We start from the raw sequence: 17,241 nt of genomic DNA on the forward strand, positions 1-17,241 counted from the left end.
GCTTTTAAAAGGTCTTTTGTCAGCTGACACTGAAAGAGAGCACGGGTGATCCTGAAACATCACACGCACACACGCCCACACACACACACACGCACACACACAAGAAGGCGGCAAAAGGAGAAGTGAGAGAATAAAACATATTAAAGGTGAAGTTGCCTGCTGCTGAGAATTTATGATTACAATGCGCTGAAAGATACACACATAAACATCACACCACAGTGACAGGTAAATGAATACGGGGAAGTAAAGTGTTGTTTTTCAAAAACAAACCTACAGACACACACGTAGATGCATCCCTGAGAGGATGTTAACTGTGAGAAATGTAAAACGAGTAAGGCGTCAGTGAGGCTTCTTCCTCATCAGATGAGAGTTCCTCACATCTTTACGACTGGAGTGAAAAACACGAATCTTCAAATTTGGTGAAACCCTGAGAAAATGCCCCGTCCCGAATATAAAAACTGGGTTCACGTGATGGTGCGAAGGCTACCTTATATTGTATATTGCAGTACAGTGTCTCAGGATGTATAAGAGACTTGAACTCAGCATTGAGGACAGTTGCAGTAGTGTCAGAGAGGACATGGTGTCACAGTACCCACCTACATCACAGGGTATCAGGTGAAATTCAGCAGTTTTTTTTTTTTGCTCATAAGGGCTACATTTGCACTCAGCTCCTCCTCTTGAGCATGTACTGTTTTCACAGTTTAGCATGCACAGAACTGCTGAAACATGGCTGGTGTTTACCTCGAAGTCGTTGGCCTTGTTATAGTGCATGTTGAGGGCTCGGAAGAGCTCGCAGTCTCGGCTGACGCTCAACTCCTCGGCTCCAGTGACTCCGTCATTGATGGCCTGCCGGGCAAACTTCTCCATCTGAATGTAGTAAAACTCCCGGAAGTTGCTGAACCACTTGATCAGCTGGGAGGTTATGCAGCGGTTAAACTGGAATCAGAGATGAGGGAGGGTTAGCACATTTTAGGAAGTCTGTTTCACTTGAACTCCTAAGACATTTTCAAAGGAAGTAAATTGGTTCTGCAAATATGTTTCATGCAAACATGGCTGTTTTGTCTAGACCTAATTAAGCTGATGGATTTGAGCATGAGGGGAGAAGAAGTGTAAGGATGAAAGTGTCTTTTCATATATGAGAGCTGAAGTGTGATCTGAGGTGGCAAGAAACCCGGGCTGTGGAGTGAGGGAAGATAATAGAGATATTAAGTAAGACAGCAAGCCATGAGGGGGGTAAGGCGAGAAAAGAGGGAGTGGAAGAGAGTGTGTGTGTGGCTGTGGTTCATCTTCCCCACTGGGAGCAGACCTCCCCCCTATCATAACCCTGAGAGTGAAGGGAGAGGTGGAACAGAGGGGGTGAGACCGCAAACACATAATTGACCAGAAAAACGATTAAGTCATCATCTGAAGCGCCCTGGCCCGCGGGGGGCTCCAACATGTACTTAACCCCATTCACCAATTACACTCTGATCCTCCTCCCCTTTCCGCACCTCCCGCACAGGAAGAAAGAAGAAGAAAAAGAGCAAAGAAAGAAGGAAAAGAGAGAGAAAGACAGAGATAAGCGCTGTGGTTATCTGATCTGTGCCGCTCGGCTGGATTCAATAAGGCGAGGTAAACCTATTAAGAAGCTCGGCCGGTCCCGGCTCTTTTTCCGGCTGGCCTCATCAGTGAAAACACACTGTCTAAACATCCATACCACTAGATAAGGACATCAGGGGTTCAGGATAGTTGCCTAACCATAAAACGTTGCACTCACAGTTCTGATTTAATTCCTAGAAACACACACACAACACTTTTGCTTCACTCCTCAGGCTCCCTGAAATTGCTTGCACTCAAAATTTTGGAAAGCTTGTACCCCTAAACCATCGCCCACATCCTTGTACACACACACACACACACATACACACACACACACACACACACACACCACACACACACACACACACACACACACACACACACACACACACACACACACACACACACACACAGGCCTTCACTCCTCCCTCCCCTCTGCTCTTTCTGTGGTGCTTGAAGAATGGGAGGACAAAACGCTACTAAACGCTGAGCGGACTGCTCGCTGGGGAGGCAGAGCGGTTTTGACATGGAGATTAGACTCTGGCCATTGTTCGACAACACAGACGCACAGACGCACAAACACACACACACACACACACACACACACACTTGATCTGGACTGGCAGTCAAACAGAAGCATGAAAATGGGAGGGTAAGGTGACAGAACCGAATGGGCCGAAAAGTTGGTGAATCAGAAGAGGCGAAATAGTCGCACCAAGGTGGAACAGGGCTAAAGGAGTGGGCCGTGCCTTTCTGGAATGATCAGTGGATGACATAATGGCGGAGTGGAAAAGAATAAGTCCGCTTGACATTGTTTGGCAGGGGTTTAGGAGGGTGTGTGTGGAGAGGAGGGGTAGCATGGTGGCTGTCCTAAAGTGCAGGGTGAGCATAAATGGGGGGGGTAGGGGGGGGGTAGGGGAGGAGGATGGGTGCAGGTCAGTGCTGTCGGACAATGGCGTTTCGCTGGTGGTGGCGGCGTGGGGGGTAGAGGGTAGGAACGTGAGCAGTCAGCAAGCTGGGGTCGTGACATCAGAGTGTCAAACAAACAAACTACTGACACTTACAAATACCTAGGCTGCGTAGGGCTATTCTTAAACACACATAATGCGGCAGGCCGTTGAAGTGTGACGGTGCACAAACACACTGTTTCACTTAAGTTGTCAGTGTAGCATAAAGCATTTCTCGTGCCCTGTTGGGTGTAAATTAGTGAATTGGTGTTGCGAATCCACGAGAGCATGTGTGCGTGCATGCGTTTGAGCGCGTGCAAGACTGAGCGCTACATACTGAGATTGAAGTCAGTGAAAGAGTTGCCATCGCTCATGAAGGAGACCTTAGGTGTCACTACAGCTGAGTGACGGACACATTTGTCACTTTGGACAAAGATTACTTTATTAAACCGACAGCTTGGGAGAAGATGTATTAGGGCTTGTACGAATGCAGTAGCACAGGGCATACAAAAGAGATACAATATTTACTGGAGTGCAGGTAAATATACTAAATTATATTATATCCGCATTAACTGCACTCTATTCACTCAGGGATTCAATTTTGGCAAGTCCCCCTACAGCTTCCAGCAGTCTTGGTTCATTAAGTTGCTGGTGGGGGACAGACACCCCCTGATAGCAGCTAAGGACGAGTGTGTTCAGTGTAAAAGGAGGGAATCGGTTCAAAGGAGCACATCACCGCAGCTCCTTAATCAGAGCTGGCAGGGGTCAGCCAACACAGACATGAGACGCGGTGAGGAAAACGTCTGTGTGTGCATGTGCGAGTCTCACACTCACACACACAGCATATAAGTATGTATAAAGGTGTGTGTGTGTGCGCGCGCATGTATTCACTTGGCTGAGAGGCAGATGAGAGAGAGACAGTGAAAGCGTGTTTCTCACACTCACACTCAAGAGCCTGTGAAAGGTCAGCGCTTAGTGTTAAGAGCACAAGATAGAAAGCACCGCACGCACACTCACACACACGTTCTGCTCATGCACAGACGCATACTTAAGACCAGAAAAGGAAAACACTGAAGTATCCTTAATCTAAACTATATTAGTAGCCTGCCAAAAGTATTCCAGTGCTTTGACTGTCAGTCCCAAACACACACACACACACACACACACACACACACACACACACACACACACACACACACACACACACACACACACACACACACACACACATCATTAAACATATTATTATATAGAGGGAATTTGGTTTTATAGTTGGTTTATTCAGATGTTCAGCTGAAAGGCATTTGGACGAAAAGCCAAACTGTCTCTCTCGCCAACACTTTCTCTGATATAGTCGTCAACAATGGAGCAGAAAAGCACACAGATGACCTCAGAGCGCTAAGCTACATCCAGAACAACCGGAGAGGAGAGCAGAAAGACAGAGAAGCCTGTGCGGGCCTCCCTCTCTCTCTTTCTCGCTCTCTCGTTCTCCCTCTCTCTCTCTCGTAAGCCCCTTCACAGTCATCAGGGCTTTCCAACGTTTCCTGTTTTCGCAGGAGTGAATTGTGGGAGATAATCTCTGGCTGCCTATTGGCTGACTGCACACAAAAAGCGGCCCTGGAAAGCGGGCTTTTGTTACTGCGGTGACTCAAAATCCAGCCGCTGGCTTTTCTTTCTCCCCGGCCCCGCCGAGGCGCACATACCATGCCACACCATCAGCGAAAAAAAAGAAAGGAGAAGGAATGACATATAGAAAAGAGAAAACCATCCCGGCCTCTGCTGCACCACAGCACATGACTGGCCCAAATGTCGAGGCTTGTTGCTAAAAGTCACAGGGAGATGGACCAAAATAAATAAATAACATAAAAGTGTGCATGAGTCAGGTTGTGGTTGCTTAACAATGAACGCAAAATGATAAAAATGCAGTCCAAACAGCCTATAATTCACAGACTATAAAGCCAAACAAGGCAATAACTTTAGCTGACTTTATTAATTGACTGGATATCTTCATCTAATCTTTTCATTATTCACCCATCATCATAACAATACCGACAACAATCATCTCAAGCCAGTGAGATGATATTCTGCCATACTGACACTGACATCATGACGCATCTGTCAAAACATTTCCAAAAAACACCTCAAAGTTAAAAAGAAAAAACTGTCATAAAAGAAGCTTAATCAACCACTTGTTAGGGCAGCCCTGTTCCCACATTCACGGGGTTCTTGACAGTCCAGACCTGATTAGTCAATACCCGATTAGCCTTCTAGACTTTTGTCTGAAGACAACCACTCGCTAAGAGGCTGCGCAGGGTGAATCTAATTAGATAGTGTCATTCCCATACATGTCTTCTAACTTGCAGCTTGAGTCTATTGTCCTCCTCTGGAAACAAAAACAGACCAGTGTGACTCATAATCCCCTTAATTATCTTGACCTTGTTTAAGTATCTGATGAGGCCATTCATGAGGAGGCCACCTCCATGGGAATGATTAGTCACTGAAGCAAAGTGGTTGAAAGCCTTTACTATTAAATGATATTTTTAAAAATAAAACAAAAAATGGAATCTGTGTGATGCTGTAACATTGGGGTTATTTTTTTAAATTAAAGTGAACATTTTTTTAAAAAAATATCCAAAGAATATTTCGGTGAAAGTCAAGTGAACCGCGAATCACAGTTGGTGGTGATGGCACACAAGAATGGGGAGGGAAAAGGGAACCGTTATCTTCTGATTTGAATAAGATAGCCTGGATCTGTCACAGTGTTTACTCCTCTGTGTTGTCCAAAAAGAGGCGTGCACCCACACACACACACACACACACATGGAAAACAACAGCACAGGCAAACCCAAGCATGCCAAATACAACGGCCATTGTGTTGCCGTTCTTTTTTTTTTTTTGTGCAACTTTGTGCTTTGTTTTCCAAATTCTTCGTTAAACTCCCAGCGGCGCTTCGGCTCATCCTTTCCATCTTCCCTAAACAAACTCGTTTACTTCGCCCCTTCCTCCATCAAACCATCCTCCCTACACCTGCTCAGAAAACCACTCCTCCGTCTCTAGGCTCCATCCTCTGCCCTCTCCACCCCTCCATTACTCATCTCGGTCTTTATCTTTAGAATACTTATACGCTCTCCAGCTCCCTCATGTAAACCCATTCAACTTCCTCTTCTTTCATCTTTTGCATAAAACCAATAACTTAGTGAGGGAAGGGACCTTATTTTAAGGGAGACAAGTGTACATTGTTCACGGCAGCTGAAGCTGGCATATCACAATTAACAAATCAAACTTCCCCTTTTAAAGCAGGTGCGTTGGACAAAATATGTAGAGAAGAAACTCGAGCAAAAGACAGAACGAAAGAGGAGCAAGAGTCTGTCTTTTCACTTGTTACACATGAAGCGTGAGTTTAAAATAGCAAAAACAGACAGCGTCACAGCAACATGTTTCCAAATGAAAAGGGAACTACTGGAGGGTATGTGGCTACATTTGAAAGTTTGCAAAGGCAAAGAAAGAATGATGATCATGATCATGTTTTGGACTCACCTTGACATCAGAGAAAAACATCTTGAGCATATTAGAGCTCGGGTAGCGGGTGTAGAAAAACATGAGCTTGGCCTTCTTCAGATGATTTGGGGAGAGACCTTCTTGGATCTGAAAACATCTGGCATTAAGGAAAATAACAGTTGTTTGTTGGGGTGGGGGGGGCTTGTGCTACATCAATCAAGCAAACATAGACATTGTCACAAACTTGAATTTGGTAATAATTTGCAGTCATTTTGGCAAGAAATAATCATTTGGAATTTCCTTTTAGGCATGAGTGCAGAGCTGCTGGGGGTGGGGGTGGGGGGGCTGAAGAAAGTGCACCAAAGCAGGACCATTTGCTTGCAATTAGCATCGTGCGTATCAGGTGTGAGAGCGTCACGGTAAATAAAACGCTGGCCAGCACTACAGCTCTTGCTTTTACATAAGGAGCCTCATTTCATAGTCAAAGCAAGCAAACGCCTTTGCCTACACCCTGTGCTAACCTCCACCCAAAAAAAAAAAAGGAAGAAGAAAAAAGGAGACATTTGCATATCACAGACAAAGACAGCAGTTAACGCCAGTGACGGGCAAGAAGGCCTAATGGCTTGGCGACAGCACATGCCAAGCCTGAATATGACTGTCTGATGTTGGCTTCATATCAGTGACAAAACAAGGTCTAGGAGATAGTCCCAAACAGTGGCCCGAGCAGCACAAAAACCCTTCTCACGCTCACAGAGACTATATTCAAATACACATCAGATTCCTTGTCTTCCTAATGGATCGCCTGGATTGAGCAGCAGCGAGCGGATGGAGATGGGTTGGTGGGGGGCACCTTGAGGGATAGCATGGTTCCAGCCTTCAATTACATCCCCCTCCTCCACCCCCTGCTCCACCCCTGCCCCCCAGCTTCTCTGATGCTGCCAAACCCTTGGAGGAGCAAAAGAAGGAGGAGGAGAAGGAGAAGAGGGGCTCTGAGGCTTTGGACTCAGCCAGTGATGGGGAGAATGAAACACATCTGCGCCACCGAACGGCCCAAGCCATTTCCATGGTGAATTAACGGCCGTATAATGCAACTGATAATATCAATCTGGAGGATAAGACATTGAAAAGGGAACAGGGATGGGGGCGGGGAGCATGTTAAAACCCCGGGCTGTTTCAGCAAGGGTTTTCATCAAGCACAAGCAAGGCAGGGATTTAAATCACACAGGAGATACAGCTCTAAGTTTTCCTGAAGACTGTTTACACTTGAGTGGACAAAATACATTGCTTGACATTATTTATGATGTACCGGGGTGACTGTGGTCATTAAAATCAGTGAAGTGTCCAGATGTAGCTGTAACTATAGAGCGGGAAGAAGGCATCAGCTGCTCGATTGGATTGCCCTTGGCCTCAGGGTTACACAGCAAAGCCAGCAAATGCTGAACCATGCTGGGTTGGCTCCTTAAAGACCCTGTCTACTTTGTGTGATTCAGTAAGAGAGAGGGAGAGCAGGGAGAGTTAGTTGTATACGCAGCGAGGGTCTTGTGGGGGAAACCCTGGCAGACTGGTGTTACTCTGTCAGGCCCGGCCAAAAGAGCAGTACTTCACTTTCCACACCACACCATCTGCTCCGAGTGGAGGGGATACAATGGGATCCTCAGACAGAGCGAGGGAGAGGGAGAGACAGAAGGAAAAGAGAGCTCTTTTGCAATAAGGCAAGGTGGGATTTGTTTGAAGCTGTGCACTTACACTTAGATTAATTTGTTTTTGCTTTTTCAATTAGCATAAGCATCGCTTTCCCCCCTTATCGTCGAAATTAAAATTTGTTCTAAGACAAAGATGTTAAGGTCTTACCTCTCCGGTTATATCACCATATCACCTCCACTGAGCCACCAATTAAGAAGCTTCATATTTCCTAATGAGACATTTCTATTTCCAATTCGCTCACAGCTTGCAAATGTAATTGTGATTGGACTTAGGGGTGGCGTGCAAGGCTATTATTTTGTCATGATGGTGCACTCACACCAGCTGGCTCACTGTTCGCCTGCCACATCTGACAAGACATCATCATTCTCACAACACTTCCCCAAAGCCCAAAGTCATGAGAGGAAAATAGCTGCTCCACTTCCTAATTCCAGGTGTAAGGACAAGAAAATTTGGAGTCGAACTGTGAACAAATGAGGAAATTGATAGCAGCCATCTGCTCCACAATACTGCCGAGACCTGGTGAACTTGAACACACCTCGCAAAATGTCTGACAAGCTGTCCCTGACTTCTGAGGCTTAGGGAAAAAAAAAAAATCAACACTAATGGAAGCTGCTATAAAAAACAGATGCAAACTCAAACAAACAAATTCATACACGTTGCACTAATTACAATAAAGAATGCGCAAAACTATATCTCGTAAATGGCAAACTTTTGAAAACTGTGGAATGAGAAATAAAAGGTAAAAAAAAAAAAGAAAGAAGCAAACAAACACATGTGGACATGTTCTGTCTATTCTTTTCATTTAGGAGTACATCTGTTAATGCCCTGAATTTATAAATGCTACAATGAAAGCCACAGCATCTGGCATATGTGGTTTGATTGTTCTCCACTTTCTCTCAGTCTCTGTATGTCTCTCTCTTTTCATCCCTCCATCGGGAGCCCGTAGAAGCAAAGGATTATGGATCTCTGGAAAGCGTTCACCCTTGGGTCAGAAGACAAGACAAGGCGAGGTAATGAAAGATAAACAGCTCGCTGCAAACACCTGTTAACGTCCGCTTCAAAGAAAAGATGGGGGGGGGTGTTGCAGGGAGGGAAAACAAAAAAAGAAGTATTTGGCTGCCAAGCAACAGCCGAAGGGCCCCCCGGGCTGTTGACAGATCTTTATGAAATGAAAAAAAGGGAGAAGAAACGACAATGATTGTGGGCTTTTTACAACAGCGATGGATGATAAGAGGAACACAAGAGAAAACACAAGCAATCATAAATATACATCTTTCCTGAATCCTCAGGCAAACCTTTTGTGACACGCATGCACACACACACACACGCACGCACACACACACACACACACACACACACACACACACAGACACACACACAAACACACACACACACACACGGCTCAGCACTCAGGTGTGCACAAACAAGGGATCCAAAGTGTTAAGTGTACACATTCACTCGCTAATAATATCCACAACAGGTAAAGAGCTGTAGGATTAATTAGTTAAGCACGTAATGAATGTTAATGATATGAAGACAAAACAGCTACTGTGACACAAATCAAACTTTCATGAGAGTTGAGGGGTGTTGAATACTTAGGGACTAAGAAGGTACAGAGGAAACGGAGAAGGCTCTGAATGTTTAAGCTATTAGTCCCGTGTCCCCAGGGGATTCAATTTGAGCCTCCCATAGGGGATAGCCTCTTTATCCACAGGGCATGATTGGGGCACACACGGGTTAAACTATAAGGCAGGCTATATAACACCATTGTGTGCCAAGTTCCAGGAAGCTATTCCCCCACTTGTTCTTTCAAGCCATTTTTATGAAGAGAATTGGGGTGGTTAATGTCATGGGGGCCTAATCTTTGCGAGTAAGCGATATGTGACAAGAAGGCTTTTAAAGCACTTAGGTTTGAAGATGGAAGAAAAAGCTGTAGGGCGCTGTGAGAAGGAAGAGGTATGAGTGTAAAAATAAATACAACAATGCAGTACAATGGAGAGGAGAACAGCAGTGGGAGGAAAAGTGATTCATCAACAATTTCTCAGTTTCTTAGGCTAGTTTCAAACAGACTCAAAAAGATTTGATTTTTAACTCTTTGTGGCTCAGATGCAACGTTTCGAACCTGTATCTATGGGGAATTACCACCAGAAGTCAGATTTCTTTTTTCCCCTGACTTACAGAGGGATGAGCTAGTCTGATGCCTCTGTAAGTCAGGACCACACAATGTTAAAGCATTTATTTATTTTGCCTTTCAAGCTTCAAACACAGCTGAGACCGAGAACACGCACACACTCACACGCACACCACCTTGATTTGTTAAAGGATACATTGCTGCCTGAGTAGGGTGAGATGTCAGCCATGTCCTGGAGGTCACTGCACTCAGACTTGATGAGGGACAGGGAGAGCCCCTCAGCTGTGCTGCCAGGGTGTGCTGGTGAACAAGAGCGATGGTGGTGCCCCAGGTGATGACCTGATGACATCTTGGTCCTCAAGCCAGTGCTTTCCCTGGACAGGTCCATGGAGTCTGGTGAAGAACGGTCCTTGCCTGTGTAACCACCTGGGGGTGCGCCTAGAGGACTCTGGAAAGGGTAGCCCATGAGAGGCAGTGGAAAGGGGTGTCTAAAGGATGGGGGGCTGAAGCCCATGGAGGCAGAGAGTGAGGAGGGGTGAAGGGCAGGGTGGTGGTTTCCACCATGGGCACCCACAGCTGAGGCCTGGTGGTGGTGCTCACTGGGTGTTTTCCTCACTACTAAGGGCAGTGCCTCAGTTTGGTCATTGGTTGCACCGGGGATCCCGGGCATGCTGGTAAAGGAGTCGAGTGGATTGGGAATGATGACATCGCCAAAGCACTGCAGCCTCTGGTTGGCGGTGTGAAAGTTGGGGTTGTCTCCATTGACAGCAGCAGGAAATCTTTCAGGAGGTATGGAAAGTGGAGGAAAGGCCTGCTGAGGTGTAGGGCGTGGAGGTTTTGCAAACACCTTAACCACTGTGTCCACCACCTGGGTCATGGCGGAATTGAGTTCCTGCTTCAGCGTTTCTGCCAGCTGTTTACCTTCAGCATGCATGGATGAGCCTGGGCCTCCATGTCCTTTGCTTCGACTAAGCCCTTCTCTTCTTGGCTTCTCTCTGTCAGCCAGCAGGGCTTGCTCCTGAAGCAATGCCCTCGCCCTGTCTATGAAATGGCCTGGATCCAGGTCAGACATCTCATTGTCAGAGCGCAAATCATCTCCACCCCGGTCGTCACCTCCGGTATCAGACCTGGCTGGGCTGTCCTCTGACATGTTTCCTATGTCATTGTGGAGGTCGTTGTGTTCTGAGTCATCAGTTGAGTCGTATATCTGAAAGAACTTCTCCTGCAGCTGCCGTAGTTGCTTCTGCATGTCCTCGAGCTGCAGTTTGAGCTGCCGTCGCTCTTCCTGTTTCTGTTCCTTTCTCTGGCACACCAGCTGGGTGAAGCTCTGCTGTTGCTGCTGAGGCAAACGCTGTTTACGCTTGTTCTCTCGACTACTACTGCTGCACACCTCGCCTCCCCGTGGGCTACTGGGGGCTTGCTGTTGAGACTGAGGAGGTGGGCAGTCTAGCTCTAGCTCCCGCTCTCCATCCATCTCATGGTCACGCTCATGACGGGTAGCAGCAGGTACTACCACACTGGGGGAATGGCTCATGCCACGTATAATGTTCTCTACGCGGGCTCGTTTGGCACGCAGGTGTTCATCATTGAGACGTTCTATGTCAAAGGTGGCCAGGCCAGGAGGACGGCCAAATGGTGACAAGCACTCTTGAGGGGTGCTGTCCTGGGAAGAGTTACTGCAGGCATCCTCTTGGGGAGCATCAGAACTTGCATTAGAGAGCCCTGATCCAGGGAAGCCAGAATCCCCTCTATCACCCCTGTCCCCTCTTTCTCCCCTCTCGGGCCCTCCTCCATTTTTGGCCATGTTATTCTTGAGAAGCTGAGAGATAATGGTGGTGCCAGGGAAGGGCATCATGGTGTCCTCGTATGAGTTGGCCCTCTTCAGTAGCTTTCGGAGTACATTGGACTTGGACTCACTGTCACTGGCTGATACAACGCCAGGCCCACCATGTGGCTGCACAACAGAGCACTCCATTGAGTCGGTGTCTGATCCGTGGTGAGAGTGGGAGCTCAAAGAGTTCATGGCACTAAAAATGGCTGCTTTGGCGCGGGCAATGTTATCAGTGGTGGCTGCGGTGGCTGTTGCTGTGGAGGAGGATGTGCTGCCCACGGTCCGCTTAACACCAATGTCCACACGTCTTCGCTTGGTCTGTCTGTTCAGGAGGGAGTCGCTGTCATGGTCCGGCATCACGGGCTGCTGCTATTGGGCCATATCCCACACACCCAGTCCTCTAGGATCAAAGCCTCTGAGTACCTGGGGGGAAAAAAAAATCACAGATGCATGACTCAACAAAGTGAAAAATATTTTCAGAATCTAACTCCCTTATTTTGGCCTGTCCTCAAGCAAAACTCAAAGCTGGATCAAATAGAAGAAGCTTAAACATTTTTCATATACTGAAGCAATCAAAATCCGTTAACCTCTAGAGGACTGAATTAGGCGATATTATGGGCCTAAATTGAAGATATTTATCTCAAGCCAGCAGGCGGTACCTCATCTTAAGTTTCTTCAAATACAGGAACATTCATGAGTACATTTAGGTAGTAAGGACACAGGGCTGAAGGGAGTCAGAATTAGGGCTTGGCTCGACATTCCAGGGCAAAGTCCTACATTTTATCCTGTCCCATGTTACACGCTGCGCGACACTGAACCAATTCCCACGGAACACAAAGCTGCATAAAATTATGATAATTACTTAAGTACTTGTCCTCATTTCCATGATTGTGCAGTGAGAGCCAACATAGGAGCTCACAAAATCAAATAAAAAGAAAGAGGGTTAAGATAATCTAAATGAAAAGATTTTTTTTTTTAAAAAGGCACGCCGAAGGAGGCAGTACGCATTCTACATATCATTGCACACAGTTTACTAAATCCTAAGTGCTCTCAGTAAATGCAGCAACAAATTTCAAAATATTTAAAACCATGTTTACTCTTTGCGCAATTATAAAAGTCGTGCATTCACACTAATCAATATGGCCATCATATCGTACTGAATGGGAAAAGTGACACAAAAAAGAAACACAAAATAGGCCTATTGATTTTGGTGCCAGCGTGAGCTCACTTCTGTGTTTTTTGTTTGTCTTTTCATCTGGCAAGGGCAGTTAATTCTGCTCAAATGAATAGGTCACACGGGTCAACTCTGGCAAGGAGCAACTTAAAGCGCTCTTACAAAAACCCTAATGCCCTTCTGAAAGCAAAGCGTTTTGTCAGTACAGGGCTGCATCAATAATGCTATGTAAGCAGCAGTGGCAGTGCCTCAGTCAGACCCATATCAGATGCATCCAATGTCAAATGTTATTATCAGAAACAATTTAATGATTATGCCTCTGTGTAAAGAATTTAATATTTTAAGGTTAGTAATTTATGAATTGTTTTAGTGTTTTCTTAGGATAAAAGTGTCGAGGTACATTTTTTTTTTTTTTTTTAAATGTTACTCTCCTGAGATAAACCACGGTCTTTCTCAGGACTGACAATGGCTCAGTCAAAAATGATGGGACACAATGAATATAAGGCAACTTAAATTTTGCAGTGTGCAAACACACTCAAATGCTGATTTAGGTTGCATGTAATGTAAATGTGGATGTGTCACACGGGTGGATTCAGACCTATGTTTAGGATTCAAGACAAAAGTCATTCAAAGACATTTATTTCAAAGTGCAAGTGGCAGCAAACAGTGGGGAAAATTTCGCTGGGGAGATTCAGGAATACCCCCCATTCAGCTCGGAATAAAAGAAATTCATCATCTTTACATTATCAGTGAGCGTGAAAAGACTTTTAAAAAGACTTCTGTCTTGCCACTGAGTCTCACACATTCACACGCACACACACACACACACACACACACACACACACACACACACACACACTCACACACACACACACACACACACACACACTTTCTCTCTCTCTCACATGCACACACAACAATGCAGTTGGCATTGTTACAAACTGTGCAGTGTGGTGCACATGTTGCACATGGTATTTGCTGATTTTTTTCTTGGGGGGTGGGCGTAAATTACATTTGCAGCATGATAAAACTGTAAAAGGACCCACATTGGGTTAAACTGTAAGGCCAGCATTCTAAAATAAAACATCTGATAAATGGTTTGGGCTCATGATATCCAGACATACAGACAAGTCCTGATACATCCACACGGGTAAAAACACTGCACTTGACTGCCTCAGGAAACTTGCTTGAAATAGTCACCAACACCTGTCTTTGCAGAACACGCACCTGTCCCTTATTGCCCATGCGCACTCTCATTCTTTTATAAGAAAAAAAAAACCTTCAAGCATCTGTCATTCACATGTAGAAATTCACTCAAACTTTAAGGTACAGCTCATTGAAAGACTCATAAACAATACACGCATAAATCGACAATTTAAACCTCTCAGATGGTAAGAATCATAATTCAAAAAATAAAAAAGAAGCAAGGGATACAGTTAAAGTTTCAAAGTCAACATTCAGGAGCTGAACTAAAAGTCAAGCAGCATTTCTTCAAGTAAGACTGGAATCTGGTGGTTTGCGTGCCTGTTTAGTTGCCAACGAACAGACTAAGATATCAAAAGAGTTGCGCACACAACTGAAACACAACGCGTTATCACATCTGTCCTAAAAACCTACCGCGCAAGACAGAAACTACACTTAGAAACCAGAAGGAATGACAAGCTCAAAAACTGATTGTAAGGGACTTTTTTCTCTTTATTTTTTATGAATTATCAATAATAATAATAAAAAAAAGCCCGAATGAGGCGCTGAAATAAGACTTAGCCAATGGGACAAAGAGAAAATGAAGTCATAGTAAATTCACAGTTTACAATAAGCGCGGAGGAGAGCCAAACAAGTAGCCTAAAAATCAGCCCATGCTATAATTCATGATTCCTGTCACAAAAAACAAAACAAAAAAAAACCAAGCAAACAAACAAAAAAACTCGCTTCCCAAACTTACTTTTTAAAAGTTGGAAATCAACTTGATCTCTGTGCTTTGATGAGGAAGGCTGGGCTACCGTTCGCAAATCATCCTCGAGACAAACACGGGCTGCTCGCGCAACTCTCACCACAGATCAAGATGAGGGTACGAAACAGAGCAAATAATGTCGTATCGAAATGATTAGTAGTTGATTACCATCATAAATTTCCCCGTTAACGATGTTTGATTTGTTTATTTTTTCCGCCCACCGTGCGCAGGCGAGGCAGAACAAGAACAAGAGAGGGAGGTATCCGAGGACAAGGTTACTTACCCTTTTGATGAAGAGGGGGACAATCTGAACTCCTACGGAAAAAAAAAGAGAGAACACGCGCAGGGCACCGCGGATTGCTGTATGCTGGAATATAACAATTTCTCAGAGAAGGAAGAGCTGGAATAAAGTCAGCGACACGAGCGAAAGGAACAAAATAGGAAAAAATATAGAAGATGAAAAGAGCTCTTGCGCGTCGGTCTCTCCCTCTATCCTCTGCTGTGTGAAAGAGTGAGAGACATAGAGAGAGTGCTAGAGAGAGAGAGCGAGACCGCGTGTATGTGTGTCTCCGAGGCGCACTGGATGCAGAGGACTGGATGCTGGAGCGCTCCTCCGCCACTAAGATTCACTTTAAGACGCGGCTGAAGGAAACAGGAAGACGTGCGCGTCATGAGCGGCGTGATGTAACTGTCGCAACCTACCAATAAGAAGCGTCCGTCGGGTCCGGAGAACAACTCACTGAACTTGACCAGAGAATGGGACTTGAGCATGCAACCAAAGAGAGAGAGGGGGGAAAAAAAGAGGAAATACCACTCTTACTAATGTTTCTTCACAAATCACCGACTACGCGAGTAAGAATCGTTACACACTTTGACATTACACTCCTTAAGCAGCGAGAAAAAACACACTATATATATGGTTATCTTATTTATTGCTATGATTAATCTTTAAAACAGAAAGTTTCTATAATAAACGGTAACGTTTAAGTGCTTCTTAATCCCAGGAAATGTCGAATAAAGTGTCAGCAGCTTCAGGGAAGAACTGGAATAAGAATACTTTTATAATAATAAATGTTGAGAATATGAATAAAATAAATTGACTGCCAACCAATTTAAGAAAAAAAAATTAAAGTCATTGTAAAGTGAGTAAATTTTGTACCGTTTTTACGCAAATGTCTCCAGACAGCTTTCTCCCTTCCCTTTTGCAATAAATTTCAAACTAAAAGTCTCTTTTGCAATCTAGTTTTTTTTAACGCTTGTCTTGTTTCAAGTTTCGATCATGTTCGATTTCGCATTCTTTCAAGCTCAGCCATCTTAAATGATAATAATATAATAATATTGACTTTGTAATGTGATCCTTAAGTGTCAAATGAACGATGCTGGGCGTATTTTTGGTTCAGTCATGGGTATATACTTTTTTTCTGCAAAAAACCGCTACACGTTTAGACCGTATATTCTCAAGGGGACAAACAGTTGTGGGTCACTTGAGTATTGGAGGTTAAAAATGGCATGTAGAGATATTTTACGCGCACGGTTTTCTCATTGGTTGCACCCAAGTCTGATTAATGAACGAGCACAGCAGCACACCATGCTTAAAACTCTGCTTTTGAATTCAGATTATCCAGAGAAGCCAATATCTAAAGCGAACTAAACATAAATTTGTAAAATGTTCAATTAAGATATCATCATGAAATGTCTGTCGGATCCACAGCTAAAATATCCCCGTGCGTAGCATAAAGATAAATTCTGATCTGATGGTAAAATGAAGAAGAAGCAGAAGCAGAAAAAGAATCTACCTGTATGTTCACAAACCAAATGTTTTTCAGTATATCATTATTTTTTCCCCACCTGTAACACAACCCTGCAGATAGTGACGCCTGATCCGTTCCACGACGCTTCTTATTTATGAAACGAGGACTGCTGCTCTCTCTCAGTCCTCCTGCTTTCTTACAAACTGGATACTTTTTATTTGCGCGCGGCAAAACAAATGTTTTAACCCTCAACAGTTACAACAGGTGATATTCACATTTTTTCCTTAGTATTAAAAAAATATTTTATTGCTCCTGGATTTAATATTTAAATTGGGGAATTATTTTTATTCGATTCTTTTTGGGGGTACAGATCACACCCATCTATACTGCTCAGCTTACGTGCCAGAAGAAATTTATTATTATTATTATTATTATTATTATTATTATTATTATTATTATTATAGCTACAGAAAAACTTAGTTTTTCTCTATTTTACCCAGATCATATTTAGCACATGTGTTTAACGCAGTTCTAAAAAGTTCTTGCACACTGGCTCATGAGATCAGCTATTGCCGTATATTCCAAGCTTCGCACTTTAGATTCATTTTGTTGCACGTTTTTCTTTTTTCTTTCTTTCTTTTTTTTTTTTATTCCACTACACAAACAGGATCCTAAA

At 44.4% G+C, this 17,241-nt stretch overlaps 1 protein-coding gene across 3 annotated transcripts in view; it reads right to left on the reverse strand.

Annotated features, from left to right (window-relative positions):
* Positions 1 to 15,439, reverse strand: part of prox1a (prospero homeobox 1a) — a 30,341-nt gene extending 14,902 nt beyond the window's left edge. The window contains exons 1-5 of one of the 3 annotated variants that reach the window (XM_030721250.1): positions 15,098 to 15,439; positions 11,642 to 12,112; positions 10,055 to 11,590; positions 6,063 to 6,170; positions 742 to 936 (exon numbers count right to left, since the gene is read on the reverse strand). In XM_030721250.1, the coding sequence (XP_030577110.1) occupies positions 742 to 936; positions 6,063 to 6,170; positions 10,055 to 11,590; positions 11,642 to 12,046 (2,244 nt within the window). In that variant the 5' untranslated portion in view covers positions 12,047 to 12,112; positions 15,098 to 15,439. The other 2 variants (XM_030721248.1, XM_030721249.1) reach the window with 2 other exon arrangements.
* Positions 15,440 to 17,241: the final 1,802 nt, after the last annotated feature.

This window comes from Archocentrus centrarchus, chromosome 24 (assembly GCF_007364275.1).
Source record: "Archocentrus centrarchus isolate MPI-CPG fArcCen1 chromosome 24, fArcCen1, whole genome shotgun sequence".
NCBI classification, from domain to species: Eukaryota; Metazoa; Chordata; class Actinopteri; order Cichliformes; family Cichlidae; genus Archocentrus; species Archocentrus centrarchus.